At 38.0% G+C, this 24,270-nt stretch overlaps 1 protein-coding gene across 19 annotated transcripts in view; it reads left to right on the top strand.

Annotated features, from left to right (window-relative positions):
* The window catches only part of GRM8 (glutamate metabotropic receptor 8), a 405,616-nt gene that overhangs the window by 149,695 nt on the left and 231,651 nt on the right, over positions 1 to 24,270 (top strand). For all 19 annotated transcript variants that reach the window (XM_064142387.1, XM_064142381.1, XM_064142385.1 and 16 more), the window contains 2 exons: positions 23,348 to 23,483; positions 23,966 to 24,120. In XM_064142387.1, coding sequence (XP_063998457.1) covers positions 23,348 to 23,483; positions 23,966 to 24,120 — 291 coding nt within the window. The remainder of the gene's footprint in view (positions 1 to 23,347; positions 23,484 to 23,965; positions 24,121 to 24,270) is intronic.

The following is a 24,270-nucleotide window of genomic DNA, read 5'->3' as shown; positions in this document are numbered from 1 at the left end:
TGGGATGTGTTGAAACAAACTTATCTCACCCTTTCTTTCAGCTGGATTTCAGCTTTGAAAAACATGGCAGCTGAGGGAAACAGAAAGCTGCAGACACAGTCTCTGACCTTGACCTACCTGGACATGGTGGATTTTTTGCCTCTAGACAGATTTGAGGTGTTTGCAAGGCAGGTCATCTGCTGCTGTGGTACAGCCATCCTTCACTAAAATCAGGGAGGAGACCAGTGCATGGCTATCATTCCTAAAACATCAAGCTGCCCCTGTGCTATGTCTTGCTGGGAGCTAACTGTGCTTGTCTTTTCAGGAAGAGCTGATACTAGTTCATTGTGGTAGTGGTACAATGTGCAGTTCACCTGTAAAAGCCAGCTGCACTGATCACTGCATGTTTATTGTATGGAAGGGAGCAATGAAAATAAATTTGGTGCCTCAATTTTGACATTTAAAGTGGGACAAACTTGCTTATTTTATGTTTCTTCTTTTAAGAAATGGGCATTTCTGCTTTAAATGGCTAAATCTTCACAGTTCACTCTGCTGCACTCCAGGTCTGGATTGCTGTTTGGCTTTGTACTGAATGGAAGGCCTTTATTTACCCTGTACAGACTCTTTGGATTCTCATGAAAACTTTAAATCACTCTTTACTTCCCATTGTTTTTAATTCCTTTCCTATGATGACTTATCTGAGAGCTTCTTTGAGGTTAAGCCTATTTACCAGAAGTAGGATACCACCCAAAGAAGAATAAGTTGTAGACAAGGAATGTTATAAGATATATTCACTGATAAATTGTTGCTAAGATGTAATGATGTTAAATATCAAGGTATGTGTATGGTAAACAGTGCTGAAGTGAATGAGGAGCACTTGTGAAGTGAAAGGGTAATCAGACATGATCACTTTTGAAACAGTTAATCTTGGTGCTTTTGTAAGACTCTTTGATCAGTGGCTGCAGTGGATGAAGGTTTTTTCTTGTGCCAGTATTTTTTTCAAAGTGTATTGAGAGCAAGATAGACAATTATATGTGTATAACCTTTTTACATTTTAAAAGGGTTTACTTTTATCTTCATTTAATGCAAGCCTTGGATAAATTCTATCAATGAAGTTTTAGATATTACACATACCTGTGCTGTGGATGCAGGATTACAGCTTAAAGTACATGTGCAAATAAGGGAAAATGGTAAGTTATGCTTTTAAACGTAGATGTGGTTCTCAGTGGTATGCGTAGTACAGGAGGAAAATACAGAGCATTTACCTTGCTCACTTGAAAAAAAAACGGTCACTTCATATGTTAAAGAATACAGGATGTAGGAAATAAAGTAAACCAAAGAAGTAAAATGGCTAGAGAATGCTTTTGGGTTTGTTTTGGGGTTTTTTTGTGAATCCTAAAGAATATCATCATCTCATCTGATTGATATCTGATTATGTGAACAATACTGAGAGCAGCCTGAACTGAGTAAGAGGTCTGTCAAGTCACTCTCTTGAGGGTGGCAGACAGGGAGTTTGTTTCACAAAATTCCAAGCAAAGAAACTGTGAAACCATATTTTGTTCAGTTTACAACTGAAGGGATACTTTGAAGGAAACTGCTTAACATTTAATTGTGTTCTCTTTGAAATAGCTTGTCTGTGAGCAAAGCTTCTGTCTGACCCTATAAATTACTGATTGGGTTATGCCCTAGAGTATGAGAGTTTACCGCCCTATGAAATTGTTTTTGTTCTACCTACTGTAGCATAGTTCGTTCTCATTTTTCATAGTTTGGAATGTTTGTTAGATATTTGTATGAAAAATGAAACCCTTTCAGTGACTGCAGTGGGAGCTATGCAGAATGAAATAGGACTTCTAGAAGCAAACTTAATGAAATAAGTAAACTTGAATCAGCAGCCAATTTTGTCTTGTTCAATTCAATAAATATGGTTATTTTAGATACATGAGAGATGTTTTTTAAACATCTTGTATGAGAACTCTACCTTAGAACAGTGCAGCTACTGGATACTTCATAGAAAGAAATAGACGTAGGACATCACCATATTTGAATTTATAATATGAAGCAGTACATAAGTACAAGAACAACTGTCAGGCCATTGCTAGTTAGCCATAAAGACGTGTATCTAGCATTATTCTGTACTTAGTATTTTGAAACATTCATTAAAAAAAATATTCTCTTGATTCCAAAACACTGATTTTCTTGTGAAATATATCTGATCCTTAATTTAAGTTTTCACAGAAGCTAAAGAACTTGTTACTTCAAAAAGACTTTCATGCAGCCTTCAGAGCTGTATCTATGTCTGTGCATTCAGATTCTTGCATATGTTGTTTTTCTTGGCCAGTTTTCTGAAATCCATGAAAAAAAAATCTTCAGATGCACATTGGGATATAAAAAAAAACTGACTACAGTTTTAAATACTTGAATATTCTAAGATACTTCATAGATGTATATCTAAATATACTTTGATGGTGAAAGAAAGGGGGATAAGTGATGTGTGTATGTGATGTAGGAGACCACTAGCTTAACTAGAAGATGAAGCTGAAAAGTAACATGCAGCACTGACTTTGTCATGGTATTAAGATCAAACTATGATTTTTGAAGTTTAAGGTTGAAATCATGGAGAAAGAAAAAGGAAAATTGATCTTTAGGGACAGTGAATTTTAGGCTTAGTGTTGTTGACATAATCCTTTGAATACCAGTGTAACTTTTATGTTTGTTCAAGTGAACTGGATGTATTACTAGAGAACAATTTTATACAGGGCCTTTAATGAATGTAAAGATATCTTTTCTCAAAAAGCCCTTCAGCTGGAGGTTATTGAAGGCCGAGACAATGTGCCAGCACATATGTTTACTCTGTTCTTCTGCTCTTCTGTTATGGTCATAACCAAAAATGAGACTGTCAGGCTGGATGAACCTTTGGTCAGACCCATAGAGACTGCTCTTTTGTAGAGATTCTCTTTCAACTGAAAATCCAGCAGGCTTTATTAGCAACATTTAATTTAGCTGACAGCTGGCAAAGAGCTTTCATCCATAAAAGGGGCAGGGGAAGAAGACATTATTACAAATAAAAATGTAGAGCTAAGTCCTGAAGAGATGCAAAAAAGGATCCTTTCCTGTCATACATATAACTTTATTATTTTGTCCATATTGGCCTTCAATCATAATAATAATATGCCTTTTTTTCTAATTCCTCCAGTGACAAACAAAATACAATTTTCTGCATTAATTACCAACAAACAGGTGTTTGCTCGTGTATGGTCTGAGAAATGCTGGCAGGAGTTTTCATGTCTTTGTGACATTACTATGAAATAAGACAGGGGCTGAATTTATGTTCAGACTTCTCTGTAACTGTTCAGGTACACCCTGTTTTCCTGTAATGAACAGATTTCCATCCTGACAGAGTGGAGTTATCCATCTCTTAGTGGAGCAGAAATCTACATGTGCAATCCTGCATTTGAGTACCATTTTTTCAGTCATACGTTCTCTGGGAAGCTGATTCTGGGTGGGTCATTTAAGTCTCACTGAGGTGACTCATTCCCAGAAAGGATGATCCTGTCGTTGTAAACAAAAGTATCTGAAGTGACTTGGAGTAATATTTTGACAGATGTTCTGAAAATAGTGAGGATGTGCTTAATAGGACGATACCAGTGGACTGTGGTATAAGTGAAACATTTTCTTATCTTCCCTTTTGCATGTCACTAATCACTAAATTTAGAACTTCAGAAAAGTTTGGCTTTTTTCTGGCTAACTGTGAGAATGAAATCTAAGTTATCTTTAAAGACATGATCATGATTGTTTCTCAAAATTTACAACTCTGGCAGGTAACTATGTACGTGTCCTTGTCCTGTGCTTTTAGATAGATCATTGCTTGTTTCATTTCACTGCCTCTTTTTGAGGGCTCCAGGCTGACTGTATAATACATTCTGTAATGCCTTAAGTGTCATTTCACTGTAGCTGTTAAAAATGGACAGAATCTGTTTCCTTTGATTTAAAGTCGTACACTCACTATGCCCAAGTTGATCTTGGCTCGCAATGCCAATCTGAGATGTGTAACCTAGAGAAAAGCATAATAATGCTCTGAGAGCAGGAATTCAATTTACAAAGTCCCATATGGGATTACCTCTGGACTTTTATCAGCCTCAGCATTGCCCTTCAGCTTCTAAAGGACCAAACTGAATCTAGCAACCACAGAGACACTTAAAGGTGATTGCTAGTATGTTAGTATGTTATTTTCTAAGATATAGTCAGATAACCTCAGAGAAGCAAATCAATGGCTAATTTTATTTGACATAGTTTTGCACTCTTAATGTCTTTTTCCATACAGGATTTTACTCCAAAAGCCTCGGTAGCATTGCAGTTGTTGGAATCTCTATGGGTGCATGGCAGACATATTTCCTTCATTAAATAGTTTTGGGCCTGCCTACAGATGTGAATGGTGGCGAGGAGACTAAGTATTCTACTTCTGTGTCACATACAATGATGTAGGGCAATATCCCTCTCATGAGAAATAGGGAAAAGACATAAATTCTGTGCAGCACTGTAGGATTTTTCTGGGTTCTCTTTTCTGGAGGGAGTTCCTAGACAGTAGTGGTGTATTGAGAATATATATTGGCTTGAACTTAAGAGGCTAACATAGAGGCTGAAGATCATTAGTGTACTTTTTCTCTCCTCTTCTCCCTACCAACTGTAGCCTCATGTTTAGTGATTTTTTTCCTTATGCAAGAAATTAATGTTAAAGCAAGTAAGTATGTGTTTCATGGTAGAGGAAAAGGTCATGAAGGTATGAGTAGAGAATGTCTGGACTTTGGTCACTAGGATTGCTGTGCACAGTTTACTTGACATAATAATTAGTTTGTTTATCAAGAAGTAAAGTAACCTTTGTGAAAAGGGACAGGCCAGGCTAGTAATCAATTTATCAGTTTACAAAACCTCAGATGAGTTGTATTTTAGACACTAACATCATAAAGCATTGACTCAGGGAGCCCAGGGCTACAATCTAGAATATGTCTTTCAAGGTCCCTTCCAGCCCTTGACATTCTATGATTTTATGTCTTGTAGATGATACCCATGTCTGGTATGGAAAGTAGCAGACCTCATGTCAACTTGCCACACTGTGGAAATGGCATGAGCATCATAAGCTCACTATTCCTGATTTGTACTTTCTTCTTAGAATTGTGACATCATAGAATGGGTTGGAAAGGACCTTTGAAAGTTATCTAGTCCAAGCCTCCTGAAGTGAACAGGGACATATTTAACTAGGTCAGGTTGCTCAGAGCCCCATCCATCCTGATCTTGAATGATTCCAAGGATGGGGCATGTACCACCTCTCTGAGCAATGTGTTCTAATGTCTCACCACTACCGATCAATCTTGTAGAGATAATATACATGGAAGCTTGTTTTAAACTGGTGTGTGTGTAACAAATGATGGGTTTGTGGTTGGTTGTTTGCTTGTTTCTCCTGTGTTCCTTTCATTTTCATATTTTGGCTATTCTGAGTTTTAAAAGAAGTCAGTTCATCTGTACAGAAAACAAACACCAGAACAAAGAGAGCAGGAGCTGTATGTGCTTTTCAAGACTGTTGCTTGCTTTTTATCACTGAAAATCATTTTCTTGTTTTTTCATCACTGAAAACTTCATAAATGGACTTGGTGATGGTGGCCCTGGCTCCCCCTTATATGAGCATCCAGCTGAAATGTGGATATTATCTTTTAAAATATTAAATTTGATGGAACTTTGTACATCTATGGCTGCTTTTGATTATTTCTTGCATGCAGAAAAATAGTGCTATTTTGGCTGCTAACAGAATTCAGAATTTGTATTTGGAAGTTAAAATGGCAGTATTCAAATGTCTAGTAACTTTTATTTGGCTCTTCTGCAACTTGAAAAACACATGTTTGACTTCAATATTTGAATGCAACTCCCAAAGTACCTTTATTGTGGAGGGATTGGAAAAGCTGTACTTGGTACTTTACTCGGTCTTGGCAAAAGTATATATGTATTTCACTGGCAAAACTTCTCAAATAAGCACAAGAAGGTGGTTCTTTGGAAGTCTGGAGAATAACGGAGTCATTCCTACTGCATATTTTTTCCACTTCAAAGCCTGACAGTTATTAATCATGAAGCATTGCAAACAAAGGTATATTATTGTTTTAGCACTAGACATTTGCAGAAGACTTTTGTTTTAGGATCAGCACTACTATTTGTGCATTACACTGGACAATGGATGATTCTAGCACAGTTCTCCAGTCCTTACTTGCTTTGTTATCTTTGTTTTGTTTTCCATATTGTCTTCATTTTTCATCCTCACTTGATACTTCCATCATGTTATATGGGATACATTTTTTGTTAGTGCAAGGTGGAGTTTGATCCTCTCAAGTCCGTGGAGCTAATCATATGTCTTTATTCAAGATATAACTGAGAGCAAATTGAAGTGCCTTTATATATTTTCCCTCTGTTACATCCTTTGACAGCTGTGATGGGCAATACATTTTAGAATTAATTACCTTTGAAAACAGGTATTTCTGCTTTTTTCTTTTTGCAATGACTGAGATATAAGTGGTCCATGGATAATAGATTTTTGTCTGGTATAATTTTTGATAGCTTTTGGGAAAAAGAAAAACATAATGAAGGATGCTTAAAAATATTCTATGTGATAGAAAAATTGTGTCAAATTATTGAAACCATGTGATCAGATGAGTAGCATGGACATAGAAAAGTCCTTTGGGCCCTTGATAAGATAGCTCTGTGAGGAGATTAGGTGCACAGTAAAATAGGCTTTTATTTCGCCTTATATTATCAGCTTAATGGTGCCCACTACTGTGCAATGTTTAGTAAAAGTGATTTTGTACTTAGTGATTACAGGGTTTTTTGTGTAATAGGTTTGGTGGCTGTGGTGTGGGGTGGTGTTTTGCTTCACTGTCTACAAAATATGGTGGATCCATCAAACATTTTGTTGGAAGGAAGAGAGCTGCAGATATCCTTTTGTCACTTACTAGACACATTCAATACAAAATCTATCACAAAGCAACCATTTCCTTCCTTTTTTTGCAGCTAATGGAGTTTTTTTATGGCACAGCTGTTACTTGCATATGAGGACCCAGATCTGAATTCTTCTAACTTTAAAACATTAAGATCTAGGCAGTAACAAAGCCTGAAGAGCATTTGAAATATTTCAACTCTTGTAGAGCAAAAAAGGGTACAGCTGTGTGGCAAGGATTGAATCATAATCCAACCATCTTACCAGTGTTTGATCCATTTTCTATATCCCAAGTCTTGTTTGACTTCCAGACACTGCTTTTCATTCATTTGATAGCTACTTCAGTAAAAGTATCCACTTTTCCCTTTTACTGTAGTGTACCATTAGCATACTTAATTCTGAAAACAGCTTCATTTGTTCTTATAATGTCTCTGAGCAGCTTGGTTGGTGTTGACTGATCCATATGTTCTGGCTGATCCTCTCTGAGTTCAGCTTAGGAAAAGAAAAACAATTCTCTTTAGCAGCCATTCTTTACAGGGTGTTTTGCATTAGCTCTGCACTTAGAGCAGGTTCTTATGTTTCTTCCTGCATGGATAATAGCTTTCTCCCCATGTATTTCTTACTTTGATGTTAGATAGAGCCTTTGCTCTTTTAAAAATGTTAGTGAGACCAAAGCCATGTTTCTGCCATCTGAAAAAAAGATAGGCAGAGTTAAATTCTGTCCCAGTACAACTGATGAGCAGACTTTCATCCTACTTGCTGGCCATTTCTCACAAAGCAAGACAGTGCATTCCTGCAATTTTAGAAACACTGGGAAGCTACTCATTCCTTTATTTTACTTCTGTGTTATAAAAGAAGTATTGCTGCTTTCTCAGTATTACTGTATCTTCAGCTGGTGTAAAGAAACATGATCTGAAGCAATATACAAGATTTAGCTTTATTCTCTTCATATTTCATTAATATTAATTAATATTTTTAGATCCTTATAGTATTCTTACTCAAATACCCAGTGCTCAAAGTACTCCAAAGTCAGATAAAAACAGTCTGGTGCTAATATCAAAATAACTGTATGGATTTTGCAAGCATAACTTGCAGTGTAGGTATCTAATTAAATAAACTCAGCTTTCCTAATTTCTATAAGAGAAGGTTACGTAATTTATGACTTGATTACAAGTTAATAACATACAAGTTGTCTTTGGAAACAGGAGGAAGATGATTTCTGTTAATGAAAAAGGTGTAACCAGACTAAGTTGTTGTAAACGGAAGTTAGAAACATTAGACTGCTAAAAAGGAATTTTTTTTTCATCAGTAAGGATTATAAATAGTTTGAAACACTTCTACAGGGATGTGAGACAGCCTTAATATTCCAAAATATTTATTATTTTAACTATATGAACTTTAGCTCATGAATGAAACTGTATGAACTTGAGCTGTTTTCAGACATTATGGTGTAATGTTCTTTGACTCACTACACATGGAACCACTCAAATTAGTTACATTTCATTGGAAATGCTGATTTTAAAAAAGAAAAAGTACTGAAAATTTTCACTGTGAAAATATTTGCTTCTCAAGTGTTTATTTTTTTTTGCCTCAGTAATGGCCATTGTGTCATCATGTCATGTTATGAAGGGGAAATGAATTAATGTAGATGGTATTTTTTCCAAAATTAATATTGTTCATTAATTTTGATATCCAGAACTCTCATCACCCCTGACCAGTAATTTTAATAATATTCAGGTTCTTGCACTGTCATGGAAGCATTTTACAGATAATAAGTAGATCTAATAATAACCAGCAAAATATATAAACATTAATTGAACTGGAAGAGAAGATTCTTGCAGCCAAATACCACTCACAGTCAATATACCACTTGCCCACTAGATGGACTCAAGGAGCTCTTTCTGCTTATGGCAGAAGGCAATGGAGAATTACAAAGAAGCTTTTAAGTGTTTACTCACAAAATTATTATTACTCAACTCGTGAGGCTAGCCACAGTCCCAAACAGTACCCAAATGCTTTCAGGGGGCTCTGTCTTGTCAGCTGCTGAGACTTGATTCTTCCCAGGCTTCTGGGGAAAGGAGGCAGACAATCTCTGACCTTGTCTCCTGGCTCCTCTGGATGATCTGGACTTCCTGTCTTGGCAGGAGACTTTCAAGTGTAGGCAGGATGTCTTGTGATGTGCAGTCTCAGCACGATGTCACACTGGCCGTGCAGGCCAATCACGTGGAGACACTTAGAGTCTGCTCCTGGTAAACTAGTGACAGTGGAGTTTCCAGGCAAACAGTAAGGCAGTAAGCAATGGCAACAGGCAATGGCAGGCATGAGTAGCACAGCAGAGTGTGGCAGGGCACGTTGTTTACCCATGTTTCTCTTTTATCAATGTGGGCTGAGATCAACGGGCCTTTGGACACAGAATAGCCAATCAGAATGGCAGTTAGCCAAACTTGACCATATTAGGTAACGCCATAGGCTTGCTTTACCCAAATCTGGCAAAAGTATAGGCCTTGCACAAGGCAGGCACAAGCTAAGTGTGTGTACCTCGTTTACCACAGGAGAAAAACATGCCTGGGCAAGCCAGTACATGTGTAAGCCTATTTTGAGCCTATCAGGCCTACCACAATATGTACTGAATAAAAAAAAGAAAAAAATAAAATCAACATACATTTGAAATAATAAAAATCACATTTTAGCTTAATGTATTTAATGCTAAGATGGAAAAAAAGAAGTCAGTCAGTATGCCTTTTCAGCTTTTAACACGTTGTCAAAAAACCGAAGTATTTCAAGCTGTCTTCTCAAAAGCTGTTTTAGGTCTTTGGAAAAAAATCCTGATCAAATGTGGAAGAGACCAAGGTAAGTGATGGCAGTTGTCTCTTTGAGCCTAGAAATCTTTTATCTTTTAAACAAAGCTCCTCAAATATGATGTCATCTCCTGTAAGTTAATCATGACCTGGAAGAGAGCTTCAGCTTGTTCCTGCATGGCTCCTGATGATGATTTCCCTGAAAGGAGACGAGGGTCTTTGAGCACAAGGTTGCAAGTTGGAACTTGAGCAATGTTAGCATGTTCTTAACTTCAGTCTGGGCATGCCATGTGGAGAATTCATGCAGAAAACCCTTCTACATCCATGTGCAAGATTTTGTTGTAGGAAACTGTGAATCTATATCATATTTGCTTTCTAGGGATTAGAGTTACCTGGAATCTCTTCTTGATTTTAATTTCAAACATGGGCTTACAACACCACATAGAGAAAAAACATAGAATTCTCTTTTTCCAGTTACAAACAAAATTTAGCTGCCAGTTACTTTGTTTTACCTCACACTTCAGACTATTTTTTTGATCACCACCTCTGAGCTCAAACATCAATATTTAGACTTATTTTCATTGAAGTAAGGGAGTCTTTACATGCAAACTATTTTAATAGTTCAAATTCAGAGGAATGAAATATTTGATGACTAAAGATAACCTAACCTAAAAAATCTATGCCTAATTTTAAGATTAATGCCCTGATACTAGGCTGTTTGATTAAATGAATACATTAAGTAAGATGGAAGTAATTATTTTTACCCAAGATATTCTGGAAGATAGGAAAAAGTAGAAGATATATTTTTTTAAAATATTCCATTGACTACAATAAATCTATGTGTATTTTATGACCATGAAGACCAAAATGATTCAAAATTGCTCACTGCTATTTTTCTTAGAAGGCATGATTAAAAAGTCAGGTTCTTCTGCCTGTGTACAGCAATTAAGTACAAAGGAAGTAACTGAAGGCAATCTCTGAACACTGTAATAACTGTAAGAAGCATGCAAGGTGAAAATAGGACTCAAGCCCAATATTGAAATCAGGCAATTGAGGACAACCTAACTAAAGATAATCACTTGCATCACTGATAAAATATTTAAAAGGATGGGGAGTAGAGGAGGGAAAAAAAAGGTTAAACCAAAGTTCCCTCTAGGGAACAAATTATCCTAAAAGAGGAAAGGTTATATTTATTTGCAAAAGAATGTTTTTAGAAAATTTGGCTGCTCTTGTGGTGGTTTCTTTTCCTGCCTAAACGTAGCTGTAAGGAACTCTACAAGCTCTTCTGTGTCATCTTCATTTTGCTGAATGCACCCATTGGGGACTGTGTTTTGGAACTGTTCATTGACTGTACTTGGAGGAGAACGGGTGATTTTTCTTCATGACCCTCCTCTAGAATCTTTTGAAGGAGCCATTTGCATCTAAACTCCCTAGACCATCAAATCCACATTTTTTACTGCTACTTATGCCCATTAGTACAGACAATTTTAGAGAAATGGAGGAAATAATAAGGGGCATGTTTAAGCAAATTTTCCTTCAGAGAAAAGTATGTTAGATAACCACAGACCAGGGCTTGGCTTTACACTGTTACTTTGTTATAAATCAGAACTGATACTATTTAAAAAAAACCCAGTTTGAAAATCTTTTATTAATCTGTCTTAAGCAAGAACACTGTGTATAAAATGTCTTCCAATAACCAAAATAGAGTCTCCTTTGGTATCATTAAGGACGTACCTGGTGTGTAGCCAGAAAACAAAATATTAGTATATTTCTTCTGTCATAGAATTGTACAGTTATTTGGATTTTAAAGGACCTTAAGGATTATCTAGTTGCCGCTCCCAGCCATGGGCAAGGAAACCTTAATTTAGACCAGGTTGCTCAAAGCCTCATACAACCTCGCATTTAAAGCTTCCAGGTGTGGGGCATTGTTACGACCTGATGTGGTCATGACCTGGTGCCCTGAGTTGACCCTTGGCACCGAGGGAGGTTGTGCTAAGATTTAAGAGGTCCCTTGGACCAAATTAAAGCAAACCAGTTGCTCCAGTGCAATGTTTGCCATTGGCCTTTCCATGGTGCTGCTGCAGCAGTTTTAAAATCAGGAAAAGGAGAATTCTTACCTCCACCTCCACAAAACTTATCTCTTGTCATTGTTAAGCCATTCTGTCAGGCCAGCACTTCTCCTTGAGACCTATTAAGGGTTATCAAAGCCATCACCCTCTCTTATTCAGAGCAGGTACATCAGTCATTGTTTTGAGACAGTCATTGGGCTCTCACAGGCGTCCACAGCTTCACTGGGTAACCTGTTCCAGTACCTCACCACTGTCCCAATAAATAATTTCTTCCTTATATCTAATCTAAACCTACCTTCTTTCAGTTTAAAACCATTACCCCTCATCCTATGACTACACTCTCTGATAAAGAGTCCCTCCCCATCTTTCCTGTGCGTCCCCTTTAAGTACCGGAAGGCTACTACGAGGTGTCTTTGGAGCCTTCTCTTCTGCAGGCTGAACAATCCCAACTCTCTCAGCTTCTCTTCATAAGAGAGGTCCTCCGCTCCTCTGATGATCATCTTCATAGCTTACCTCTGTACTCATTACACCAGGTTCATGTATTTTTTAACGTTTCAGACACCGGAGATGAGCACAGTACTCCAGGTGGGGTTTCCCAAGAGCAGAGCAGAGTAGTAGAATTAGCTTCCTTGACCAGCATGCTTCTGTTGATGAAGCCCAGGATAGGGTTGGCTTTCAGGTCTGCAAGTACATATTTCTGTGTCACATTAAGCTTGTTGACTAACACTCCCAAGTCTTTCTGTTCAGGCCTGTTCTTAGTCTGTTCTCTGCTCAGTTTGTGTTTATGCTTGGGATGCTCCAACTCAGGAGTACGCCCCTTCACTTGGCCATGATGAAATTCTTGTAGTTTGCACAGGCACACCTCTCAATCCTGTCAAAGTCATTCCAAATTACATCCTTTTCTTCCATCATGTTGACTGCACCATACAGCTTGGTGTTGCTGACAGAGTTGCTGTGTTGGCTTGCTGACAGGCAGTGCTGGTGCCAATACAGACCCCTAAGACACTCATCACCAACTCCACTTGGACAGTGAGCTGTTGATCACAACTCTGAGTGTGACCATCTTGCCAATTCCTTATCCACCAAGTAGTCCATCTGTCAAATTCTTATCTGTACAGTTTAGAGATAAGGATGTCACGTGGGATGGTATCAAGTGCTTTGCACAAATTTGGATAGGTGATATCAGCTGCTTTTCCCTTATTCACCAGTGCTATAACCTCATCATAGAAGACCATCACATTTGTCCTTGGCGAAGCCATGTTGTCTGACACCAATCACCTTCATCTTTTCATGTGTCCTGGCATCATTTATAGGAGGATCTCCTCCATTATCTTGCCAAGCACAGAGATAAAAATAACTGGCCTGCAACTCTCTGGCTCTTCCTTTTTATTTTTCAAAAATGTGGGTTATGTTTCCTGTTTTACAGTCAGAGGAAACCTCACTCCACTGCTGTGACCATCTAGATATGATGGATGGTGGCTTAGCTATTTCATCCAACAGTTCCCTCAGGATCTCCATGTTCATCTCATCAGGGTCTATGGACTTGTGTACCTTTGGATTCCTTTGGTCTTGAACCTGATCTCACTCTATGGTGGGTGGTTCTTCACTCCTGGTCCCTGCCTTTGCTTTTTTGGGTGATGTGGTCAGAGCACTTTCTGGTGAAGATTGAGGCAAAAAGGTTGTTGAGTACCTCATTCTTCTCTGTTTCTTGAGTAACTGGGTCTCCTGTTTATTGCTAGAGTGGGCCCACATATTTACTAGTTGCCTGTTTATCGCTATTGTACCTATCGAATATATTCTTGTTGCCCTTGACATCCTTGGCCTGATTTAATTCAGCTCCTTAGCTTTCCTAACCTGATTACTGACTGCTTCAATGATTTCTCAGTATTCCTTCCAGGCTACCTGTCCTTGCTTGCCTGATCTGTAATCCTCATTTTTCAGTTTGTCCAGAAACTTCTTGTTTATCCATGCCAGAATTCTGGTATTTTTATCCACCTTCTTTTTGTTGCGGTGCATCACTTCTGAGTGTAGAGGAGGCAATCCCTGAGTATTAACTAGCTTTCTTGGGCCATTTCCCCCTCCTTCCTACCAATGGTGGTCTACCAAGCAGATCTCTGAAGAGGCCAAAGTCTGTTCTTGTGATGTCCAGAGTAACAAGCTTGCAGTTCAGCCTTTACACTGCCCTGAGGGTCTTGAACTGTAGGCAAGACTGCTTTTCAGCTCCACACTTGCCTTCAAGCCATCCTTGTTGGTGAGAACAAGGTCCAGCGTAGCATCTTTCATTGGTCCCTCTATCACTTGGAGAAGGAAAGTATCATCAACGCATTCTGGGAACATCCTGGATTGCTTATGTCCTGATGTCTTATCCTTCCAACAGATATCAGGGTGGTTGAAGTTCCCCATGAGGACCAGAGCTTGTGAATGCAATGCTGCTCCTATCTGTCTATGCAAGGCCTCATTTGTTTAGTCTTTCTCTTTGCGCATAGCAGATTCCCACTATAGTGTCACCTCTTCTTGCTCTTATACTAATCCTGACCTGTAAGTTTTCAGTAATCTTCTCATCCATACCCAGGGAGAGCCCCATGTGCTCCAGCTGATCATTGACATACAGAGTGACACCCCCTCCTAGTATCACCGCTCTGATCTTCCTAAAGAGCCATTATCCTTCCATTGTACCACTCCAGTAAGAGAATCTATAGTACCACATCTCTGTTATGCCACTAAGATCATAGCTATGCAAGTTGCACACATCTCTGTTTACTCCCCATCTGTATTTGCATAAAGACGTTTCAATTGAGCTCTTAGTGAAGATGACTTACAGCCTGGAGTGGCTGAACTTCCTTTGTGCTCCTCTTCAAGTGTTCTGCTGTTGACATCTGTTTTCAGGCTCTGGGTATCTGTGGCTGTCACTGGCATAACATTGGTAGGAGTGGAATGCATTGAAGTTTCCCTCCCACAGTAACTTCAGTTTAAAGCCCTCTTCATCAGCTTGAGAAACCTATAACCAAATTTGCTCCCCTCCCCATGAGTCCTTCAGCGGACCAAATATTTCATATTATGCTACTGCAATTTCTAAATCTGCAGGTAGGAAGAACCATGTTTCCTGTGAAGGAGGTATTCACACCCACTGTAATGATTAAAATAGACATACCTGTGAAAGGGTAGCCACAACTGACTAGTAAATGCAAGTGGAAAATGATTTCAATTGCATTCTTTTAGCCATAGCTTGTTTTGAAGTTTGACTGGGTATCCTGTGTCCTCTCTGAACCAGTTATACTGTCTATAGAAAGGAAAATTCCTTTCTCACAGCCTCACAGAATTCACTCTTTTTGGGCTTTATTTTTTTTTATGATTATATGATTTTTACCCATTCATAAATATCTGTACTACAGGTGAAATTCTTTTAGCCTCTACTTTCAAGACTCTGGAAATTTGCTTTCATTTATACAAATAGCACTAAAAAGTCAATGGATCAAAAATGTGTTGTTTTTAGGGTGGTGTATTTTATTTTTTCAAACCTGCCAAAAGAACAGCCAAAACACACACAAAAAACAAACAAACAAACAAACAAATCTGTCAGATGCTGTTGTTTGTTCAGTTTTGGGCACCTCAATGCAAGAAAATGGATGCAGAGAAGGTTAATGAAGCTGGTGAAGGGCTTGGAAAATAACTCTTTCGATGAGCAACTGAAGGAGATGGAGCTGTTTAGTTTGAAAAGGTGGAGGCTGTCTACAGCTCGCTGTCTACAGCTACCTGAGAGGACATTGTGGAGATACTGGTACTAATCTCTTCTTAGAGGTAATTAGGGATGAAACAAGAGGGAGTGGTCTCAAACTGGGTAGGTTTAGACTAGATATTAGTAAAAAAAAAAATCACAGCAAGAGTGGCCAGGTATTGGAATAGGCTGGCCAAAGAGGTGATTGAGTCACCAACCCTGGCTGTGTTTAAAAGTCATTTGGATGTGGTGCCTGGGGATATGGTTTAGGGTGAACCTTGTAGAGTAGGGTTATTGGTTGGACTTGGTGATCCTGAAGGTCTTTTCCAACCTGAATGTTTCTGATTCTGTTAATGGAAGCTGTAGTGGTAAACTTTTTCTTCCAGGAAAAGAGATTTTTTTTTAAATTGGTCAAAATAGAAATATAAACAACAGATCTCTCTTGCTTCACATTACCTCAGAAACAGACTCTGGTGACTGAAGCCAGCCAGTGGTCTTATGAAGCCAAAACTGTTTTGTAACTTCCTTCCTTTTGTATTTTATGATTAGCATCTGTGTTGCCTATGATGTCTCTGTGTGAATGCAACTGCATGTGTTTGTGAAATATGCATGGCTGTGTGCCTCTGAATATGTATAAGAATATAAAAGAAAGAGGTTTAAGAAGAACGGATGAATTATATTTACCAGAATATATTGTGTACCTTCCTGGTTTCACTGAATGCTTTCTTATTGACTTTTTTCTAATTTATTTTTTCCCCATGGATTTCTTTTCAGATGAATGAATAAAAATAAGACAATAAAAACATTGCTAAAAGGTCTTTTCTAAAACATTAAACAAAAGGAGACTTTGATCTCTGAAGGCTCTGAGTTTTGAGCAGAAAAGCTCCTGACTAGCTGACATGTTTGTGAGAAGTGTCAGCAACCTGCTTGTACAATAAAAACGTCATTGTCATAAATATTAAGGGATTTTGAGAAAATAAGAAAAAACTCCAGCAGTGCATGGACTCAAAAAGCAGAATGTTTTTGTCTGTTAAAAGATGTCTTATTGTTATGCCTTGGTTTGCTGAGGACACTTAACTTCTGAGGAAGTAAAAAACAAGAGTTTAGGAATGAGATTTTATTTAACCAATTTAGACATGAGTAGCAGTGAAGGTGCCATGGCATGGGCTTCAGCGGGAGAACACAGCCTGTGGAAGATTTATGTTCTCACTTGTAAAGCTAAACTACCCTGAAGTCCATGTAGCCACATCAGTGATCCTATGATTTCTTGGGGTAGCTCTGGAAAGAGTGCGTGGCTCTATTCAGTACTACAGTACTTTGTCATTAAGGAGACATTTACATTTTCATTGAATCAACCAGGTTGGAAGAGACCTCCAAGATCATCCAGTCCAATCTATCACCCAGCCCTATCCAATCAACTAGACCATGGCACATTTTGAAGAATTATTACTTTAAAATTTGATCTTCAACCTATAATTGTATTTTTCTAGGTGTTATTCCCTGTTGACTCATACTTCAGAAAATTATTAAGGGCATCTAGAGATACACAAGAGGATGGCAGCAAGTTGTAGTTTAATTAGTAATTCCTAAAAAATCCTATCAGCATCAGTGACTTGTAGATTGGTAGGTCTGGGAAGGGACAACTGGAGATTATCTTGTCTGACTCTCCTGTGAATGCAAATATGCCTACATCAGGTTGCACAGGAATGCATCCAGGCAGGCTTTGAAAGTCTCCAGGGAAAGAAACTCCACAGCTTCTCTGGGTAGTCTGTTCCAATTATTTGTCACTTTCAATGTAAAGAAGTTTCTGCTTGAGTTCAGGTGAAACCTCCTGTGTTCTAGTTTGTACTCACTGTCCTTTGTCCTGTCACTGGCCACTACTGAGAAGACCTCAGTTCCATCCTCATGACTTCCACCTCTAAGATATTTTTACAAGATCCCTTGTCAGTCTTCTCTTTTCCACAAAAAAGTGCTCCAGGTCTTTCACCCTGTAACTACAAGAGATAGCCCAGTCCCCTTATTATCGTTGGGGCCCTCTATTGGACTTTCTCAGTGGTTCACTGTCCTTAGTGAACTGAGGAGCCCAGAACTAGATGCAATACTTCAGATGCGGCCACAGCACATCTCATGTTGTGTCCCATGCACACACTGTGAAAGTCCCATGCAGAACAGTTACTTTATTTTTCTTTAATAAATTTATCAAATAATGAACTGTCTGCTTAAAAAGCATGTCTCTATGTATTCATTAAGTCACAAGACTGTCCTGATTCTTGTGTGAAGCATCTGGTTGTTTTTAATACCTCCAACAATTTTCATGTTGAACTAGGTTCCTAGCAATTGCTGCCAGCACTAGATCATCTAGACTTTCAATATAATCAGGACTGGAAGAGGAGGAGAAATGCAATTGTCTGGTTTTCTCTGACCCTGCGGTTAGAAACTTGCAGTCTCCTGTCAGACAGAGGCAATAGCTGCCTATGACAGCACCCTACATGCCTCACGGTAGAGTTTTTACTGAGGATTCTTCTGAGTCTCTGACATCTGTCTCCTACTTGGAATAAGAACTTCTCTGCCTTCACATATTTCTGTAATGTCTTTTAGACATCTTCCACAGGCCAACATTAACATTTTCTTAGACTGGTCACCAGTCACATATAATAAGCTTAAAGAAAAATGAAGGCAGCTGAGAAACTCCTGCCAGGTAGGACAGGATCACAGATGTGCTTTGGCTATTTGACTTATGCTTTTTCAGGAACAATGTGGTTTGTAATGAAGCTGACATGAAGTAATTGATTTGTATTCATGTATGCTGAGTCAGATGAGATATGCCTCCTTATGCTAAGAGATAACTCGTCAAAGCAAGTGCATATCTTGATCCCTTTCCCCTTTATAATGGTAAGGCTAATCATATACACGGGGAGAGGGTGAACCAGTTCTGAGAAGTACGGTTATGGTCTCAACACTGAACACACTTGAACTGAAAACTGTATCCTTTTTTTTATATATATACAGTGTTCTTTCTTTCTTGCATATTTTACTTGGTTTTTAATGTAGTCCTGGCTCCTTGCTGGAGTAGGAGAGAATATGGCCCTTATATTTACATTTAGCTTAACTTTTTGGTCTTTGCTTCAGGAAATCAATCAGTACAAGTTTTCGACCAAGTCTGTCTGTTATTTTCCAAGTACTCATTCAACACCCACCACCACATACTTGAGTATTTAATGGTTGACAGTCAGCATGCCCTCTTGGTATTTCAGAACCTGTGAGGGCTGAAATGAATATTTATCATGATAAAATCACCACAAAAATGATGCATGTACTAAATTTCCCATTTTTTTTTTAAACTGGTAGAATCATTGTTGTAAGAGCACTTAGAGAAAGGAAGATGCTCGTTGGTCCAGTGTGCTAACAATACCTCCAAACGCTTCTCTTTTTTTTTCTGTTGGGTTGTTTGTTTGTTAATAACCTATTTCCCACAAGCTGTGTTATACAGAGCATCTGTAAACAAGCCAAGCCTTGCATGGAACAATTTGTTTAAAATGTGTATTTTATCACAATGGAGAAAACAGCTCAAACCCATATTACTGCATATCAGGTCTGATTATGGATGTGTTTTAAAAGCGTGTGAGTTACCAGCTGTTAACCATGGTGTAGAGTGGCTGGGCTTTGACCCTGATCGTGAGTGGGGCAGCTCTTGGTGTGAGCCTGATTCTCAGATCTCACCTCTGCTCTCCTTTTCATCCTCTGTGGACCCCAGCTGTTGGATATCACACTTGATAGCTGTTAGAAGACAAACAGATACTTGTCCTCACTGGCACAGTGCAGTTCGCATTAACTCTTTTATTCCTCAAATCAAGCTCTGGGGTGACTGAGTATAAATTTAGTTTTACATATCTGAGAACAGACAAAAGAGGCTTGGCACAGTTTGGTGCAAAGACGTTTTGTTTCTTTTCTCCCCAGACTATTTGAACAACAGCTTCCTACTAGTGACATCTTAATGTCTTTAAAATGTGTGACAGATTCAAACCTCTGCTTTCGTCTCCTGTGTCTTATATGAGTTAGGGAGTGGGTGCAATAGGAGTGGTTACAATTACCAGTATCTATTCCTAGTTGAGATACCTGAAATGGGTCTGTCTGACCCCCTTCTTGATCTCAGCAACGGCTTTAGTGAAGCCCTTTCTGAATCCTATTTTAAATCCTTTCAACTGACCAGGTTCAAACATGACATTTGGATTTTGGTAACAATAGTTAGTCTTCATTTCCTCATGCAAATGTTACAGCAATCATAATTTCAGCCAAGGGAAATGTAGAACTATGTGTTTTTTAGGTACATCCGCAGACAATGAAAGGGAACAAATGCTTTAGAAACCAGAAAAAGGGACATGCAGTCATTATGCCAAGTCAGAAATGCTGACAAAGTGAAACAGGTAGACACTATTTGTGCTAATGATTCACAGTCATAAGTCCTTTAGGGGCATTAGGTGTCTGAACCATCTGCCCTTTGGCACCTCTGCAGCAAATGGTAAATCTGTTGGCATCACATATGAGATGTCTGTTCTAAAACCCTGTTTCTTCCTGATTTTGGGAAATCTTTTTTTTATTTTTACTTTATGGGATTATCCTACTACTGTCTTAAAATCTTTCATTTTAGTACCTCTGCTAGATATTTTTGAGGAATAATTATTCCTTACTCGGTTTGCTGTCTCCTTTTCCTAGACACTCATCTCCCTCTGTGTCTGGGCACTTAGCCCAGGCTGTAGATTTCAAAGTCAGCAGGGTGCTGAGAGGTTAGACACCGTAATATTGTAAGTACCTTTTGTCGATCTGGCGTTACATCATTAGCTGAAAATTGATACTCTGTTATTTGCTTGAGCAACAGCTGTATATGCAATATATGGATAGGTTGTACACAAAGTGTTTTGTGTGTTGGAGAGACGCCTTACACAATTCATTATAAATGGAGCAACAAGGCTGAAGTGCATTTTATTTTGTTCCTAGTAGTACGTGACACATTCTTCAACGTAGAGATGTTAAGATGCACAGTACAGCCGTGATTGAAATTGCTCTTGCAATGATGGAATAGTGTTTCTTCTGTGCCATTTTGGCTGAAAATAGCTTTTTAAGATATTGCAGATTTTTTTTTACTTGGTATTAGTTCCACACAGATTGTAGATGGCTGCTCATAGTGTAACAGTTTATAATATTTACATTTAAGGTCCTTGTGGAAAAAAAAAAAAGGGGTTGCATTTTTTTTTTTTTTCTTTTTCTTTCTGAGGGCCATTACATGAATAGAAATAGTAGAAAAATGCACTTTCAAAATTTATGAGGTAAAAATGATTCCTTTATATAATTGTTTAGGATCTCTTTTATGTTTTGTGTCCAAGTGACTTTGGGGACAGCTAACAGCTTGTCATTGTTTTTCAGTTTTTGTGTTTTAACAGTGGATTGCTATTTTTAAAGTTTACAAAGATGTCTGCTAAATGTTTGTCTTACATTTCATCCCTGTTACTTGAGGTTGTAAAGGCCTTTTTAAGTCTCTATCACAATAGCTTAATATTAGCTTAGAAAATCTGGTGAAGCTTTTTGTGGTGCATTGTCCATCTTTTCATTACTGCATTGTCAAAGGTACCCAGTGAATATGAGGTTCGTCTGTTCTACAGGCTCATCTCTTATTATTGGCAAATTTGTTGTCTGTCATGGGGAGCTAGGCTGTTGATAAAAATGTGAAGACATATATTGGCAGAGAAAGATACTATATTCCATTTTAAAGCAGATAAGAAAAAATCATTCATGTTTTGTCTTTTTACCAATTATAGGTGAAAAACAAATGTGTAAAACCAATTTTTGTTAGAAATAGCAGATGTTATACTTTTCAAATACTTTTTCTTTCATGTAAAGCAGAGAAGAATTTGGGATAAAGCTACCTATGTAGTAGGATCTCTCTCAGTCTGGTAAAATCTCTCTCATTCTGATTCTTGCAATATCCCAAGATTCTTGCAATATCCCAAGAACTTGATGTATAGCTGTAAAGGTGATATGTTTGCCTGTGACTAAAACTGGATGCTTTAATTTGAAGTTGTTATTTTTGTACTGGCAGTTGATAATTCCATGCTTCAATTATGCCATGTCTAAACTTGATCCACTTTAAGTTCATGGGATGTTAGGTGTTGGAAGGGCCCAAAGAGATCATCGAGTCCAACCCTCTGATCTGCCTGCACAGAGAACTATTGAGGTCAATGAGATTCTGCGAAGGCAGAACAAAATCTGATAATGAATCCCCATCATTTTACTGAATATTAAATTTGAATGAAAATAGTAAAAAAGTCCACAACATAAGTTTGTTTTGCTTAAATACATTCAGCTTTAGAAAGCTTAGGCATGAAACCTTTGTAACTTCTCCCTGATGCTGTGCATCCCAAGCTGCATCTGGCCAACTCTCTGTTTTTGTTCAGATCCTACCACCGACAGTGTGCCTTGATATATCAGGTGAAGTACTTTGTAAAAATGTAAGGATGATGTTCTGACAGGACTTGAGAAATTTGAAAAGCCTCCCCATATATAATGTAGCCGTCTGACTGACTTTGGTTGTCTAATTAGCTTTAGTATGTAGATGTGTATACACCTAAAATGATCTTATACATCAGAAAATAAATGCCAGCATTTATTAAGAATAGAACACATTTTAATTCTTGCTCATACTAAGGGCTGTCTTCAGTGCAAAGTTCACAAAAAATATTGTTCACTTTGGCTTTGTTTAGTAATGTCTCCGTTTTTGTTAGAAATTAACATTTTCTCATTTTCTTAATTTTCTGGTTTTCTTAATAATTAGGTTCTCTACAAAAGGCTCTGTTTTGAGAATAGCAAGCGGCAAGAGCTAACATTAGTGGGAGATATATGAAAGAATGTAAATCAGGCAGTAGTTCTTAAAGAAAAAATAATTAAACAAATTGTAAACAATCACAGAAGCATCATCTATAGTATAGAAATTTGGTCATAAACTGGCTTCAGTGCTTTGGAAGCAAGCTCAGGGAATTTATCTCCTCTTCTGTCTGATAACAGTGGGAAGTAGAGATTCTCCTGCAGCACTGTATGGAAGCCATTAGAAATCATTGAGTTTCTGCAGAAATGTGTCTATATTTTTAGGACACTGATGATTTCAATTAGTACTTTGGTCCTTCTCTCAGGAAGAGATATAAATATGATCTCTGAGTTTGTGTTCATTTTGTGAGTTAGTAATTTAGAATTTTCAGTGTTAACCCAAAACCTCCTGAATAATTAAGACAAATTAATTGAGAATGTTACAATAACAATTAGAAACTATCTGTATGTATTTGGTCATAAGAGCACATCTCAAGTTTTATATTTGATTTTGTAAGCACGGCAGTTATCGTAAACCATATATCCTCTGTTGAAAAAGCAGAGGTGTATGATAGCCCTGGATACTGAAGAGCCGCATTGCGAATGTAAACTGTCCAAACGATGGATCTATTGTTGAATGCACTCCTGTGTCAAGGCTCAGCTGTCACAGTTTGGAGTAAATTTGTGGGAATCAGGCCAGTTGAGGCAGAGTACAGTGCTTGAGGGTCTAATTTAGGGTGTTGTGTTTTGTAAAAAATAAAGTAACAAGTGACTGATTTGACCTCTTTAATGAAGCATTACATGTGTGAGCTTACATAGTGCATGTTTCTGAATACATAAACTTTCAGTGTGTTGCCTTAACTCAGATTAGCATCTTGTTTTCTTTGCCTACCTGGTTAACTATGGGCTGTCTGAAATGTGGATTTTTTTTTTTTTTTTGTCTTTTAATTTTTCTCAGGAGGTGTTTGCATTGCTCAGTCACTCAAAATCCCCCGGGAACCAAGACCAGGAGAATTTGAAAAGATCATCAAGCGGTTATTGGAAACTCCAAATGCTCGTGCAGTGATCATGTTTGCAAATGAAGATGATATTAGGTGCTTGTTTTTTAATTTTGTGTGTTACAGAGCTGCTCAGTTGGCTGGTGCAGAATAGAATAACACCAGATGTTTTGGATTCAATCCTGTGTAAAAATTACTGGAAATCTGTTTGTAAGAAATTGATTTGCAATTGTACAGTTTGCTCATCTTTTATTCTGTGGAGATCTAATCTGTTACTAGTTCCTAAGAGTGTAGCTCCAAAAGAGTATTTGGTGATTGAAAAGGAAGAATCCAATAAGAATGCTAGAAAAGTATGGATAAAGATGAAACAGATCTTTATAGATACATAAAATATGGATAAAGATGAAACAACTTACACAGTACTGTATTTTGAGTTCACTACAGTTACCACTAAACATGCTTTAGACTGTGAAAACTGTTGGCTGATTGGTTACTGTGAGTGCACTAAGGCATTATCAAATGATTCCTGGGAATTTACTTTGTAAATGCAGTTTCTTTATTCTGTTGTTTGTTTGCAGGCGAATACTGGAAGCAGCCAAAAAAGCTAATCAATCTGGGCATTTCCTCTGGATTGGCTCAGATAGTTGGGGGTCAAAAATTTCACCAGTTCAGCAGCAGGAGGAGATTGCGGAAGGAGCAGTAACGATTCTGCCCAAAAGAACGTCAATAGATGGTAGGAATACACATGGCACAACCCCCATTTTCTGACAATGTTCAAGCACCCTAGGTCTCCATAAAAAAAAAATGTAGTCCTCACAGGGAAATCAGGGAAAACTTTCCAGCTAAAGAACTTGAGCTGGGCTCATCCACTATTCATTTAATA

The sequence above is a fragment of the Pogoniulus pusillus genome, chromosome 4, assembly GCF_015220805.1.
Source record: "Pogoniulus pusillus isolate bPogPus1 chromosome 4, bPogPus1.pri, whole genome shotgun sequence".
Lineage (NCBI taxonomy): Eukaryota > Metazoa > Chordata > Aves > Piciformes > Lybiidae > Pogoniulus > Pogoniulus pusillus.
The sequence above is the reverse complement of the archived record's forward strand: the minus strand, read 5'-3'. Positions and strand labels throughout refer to the sequence as shown.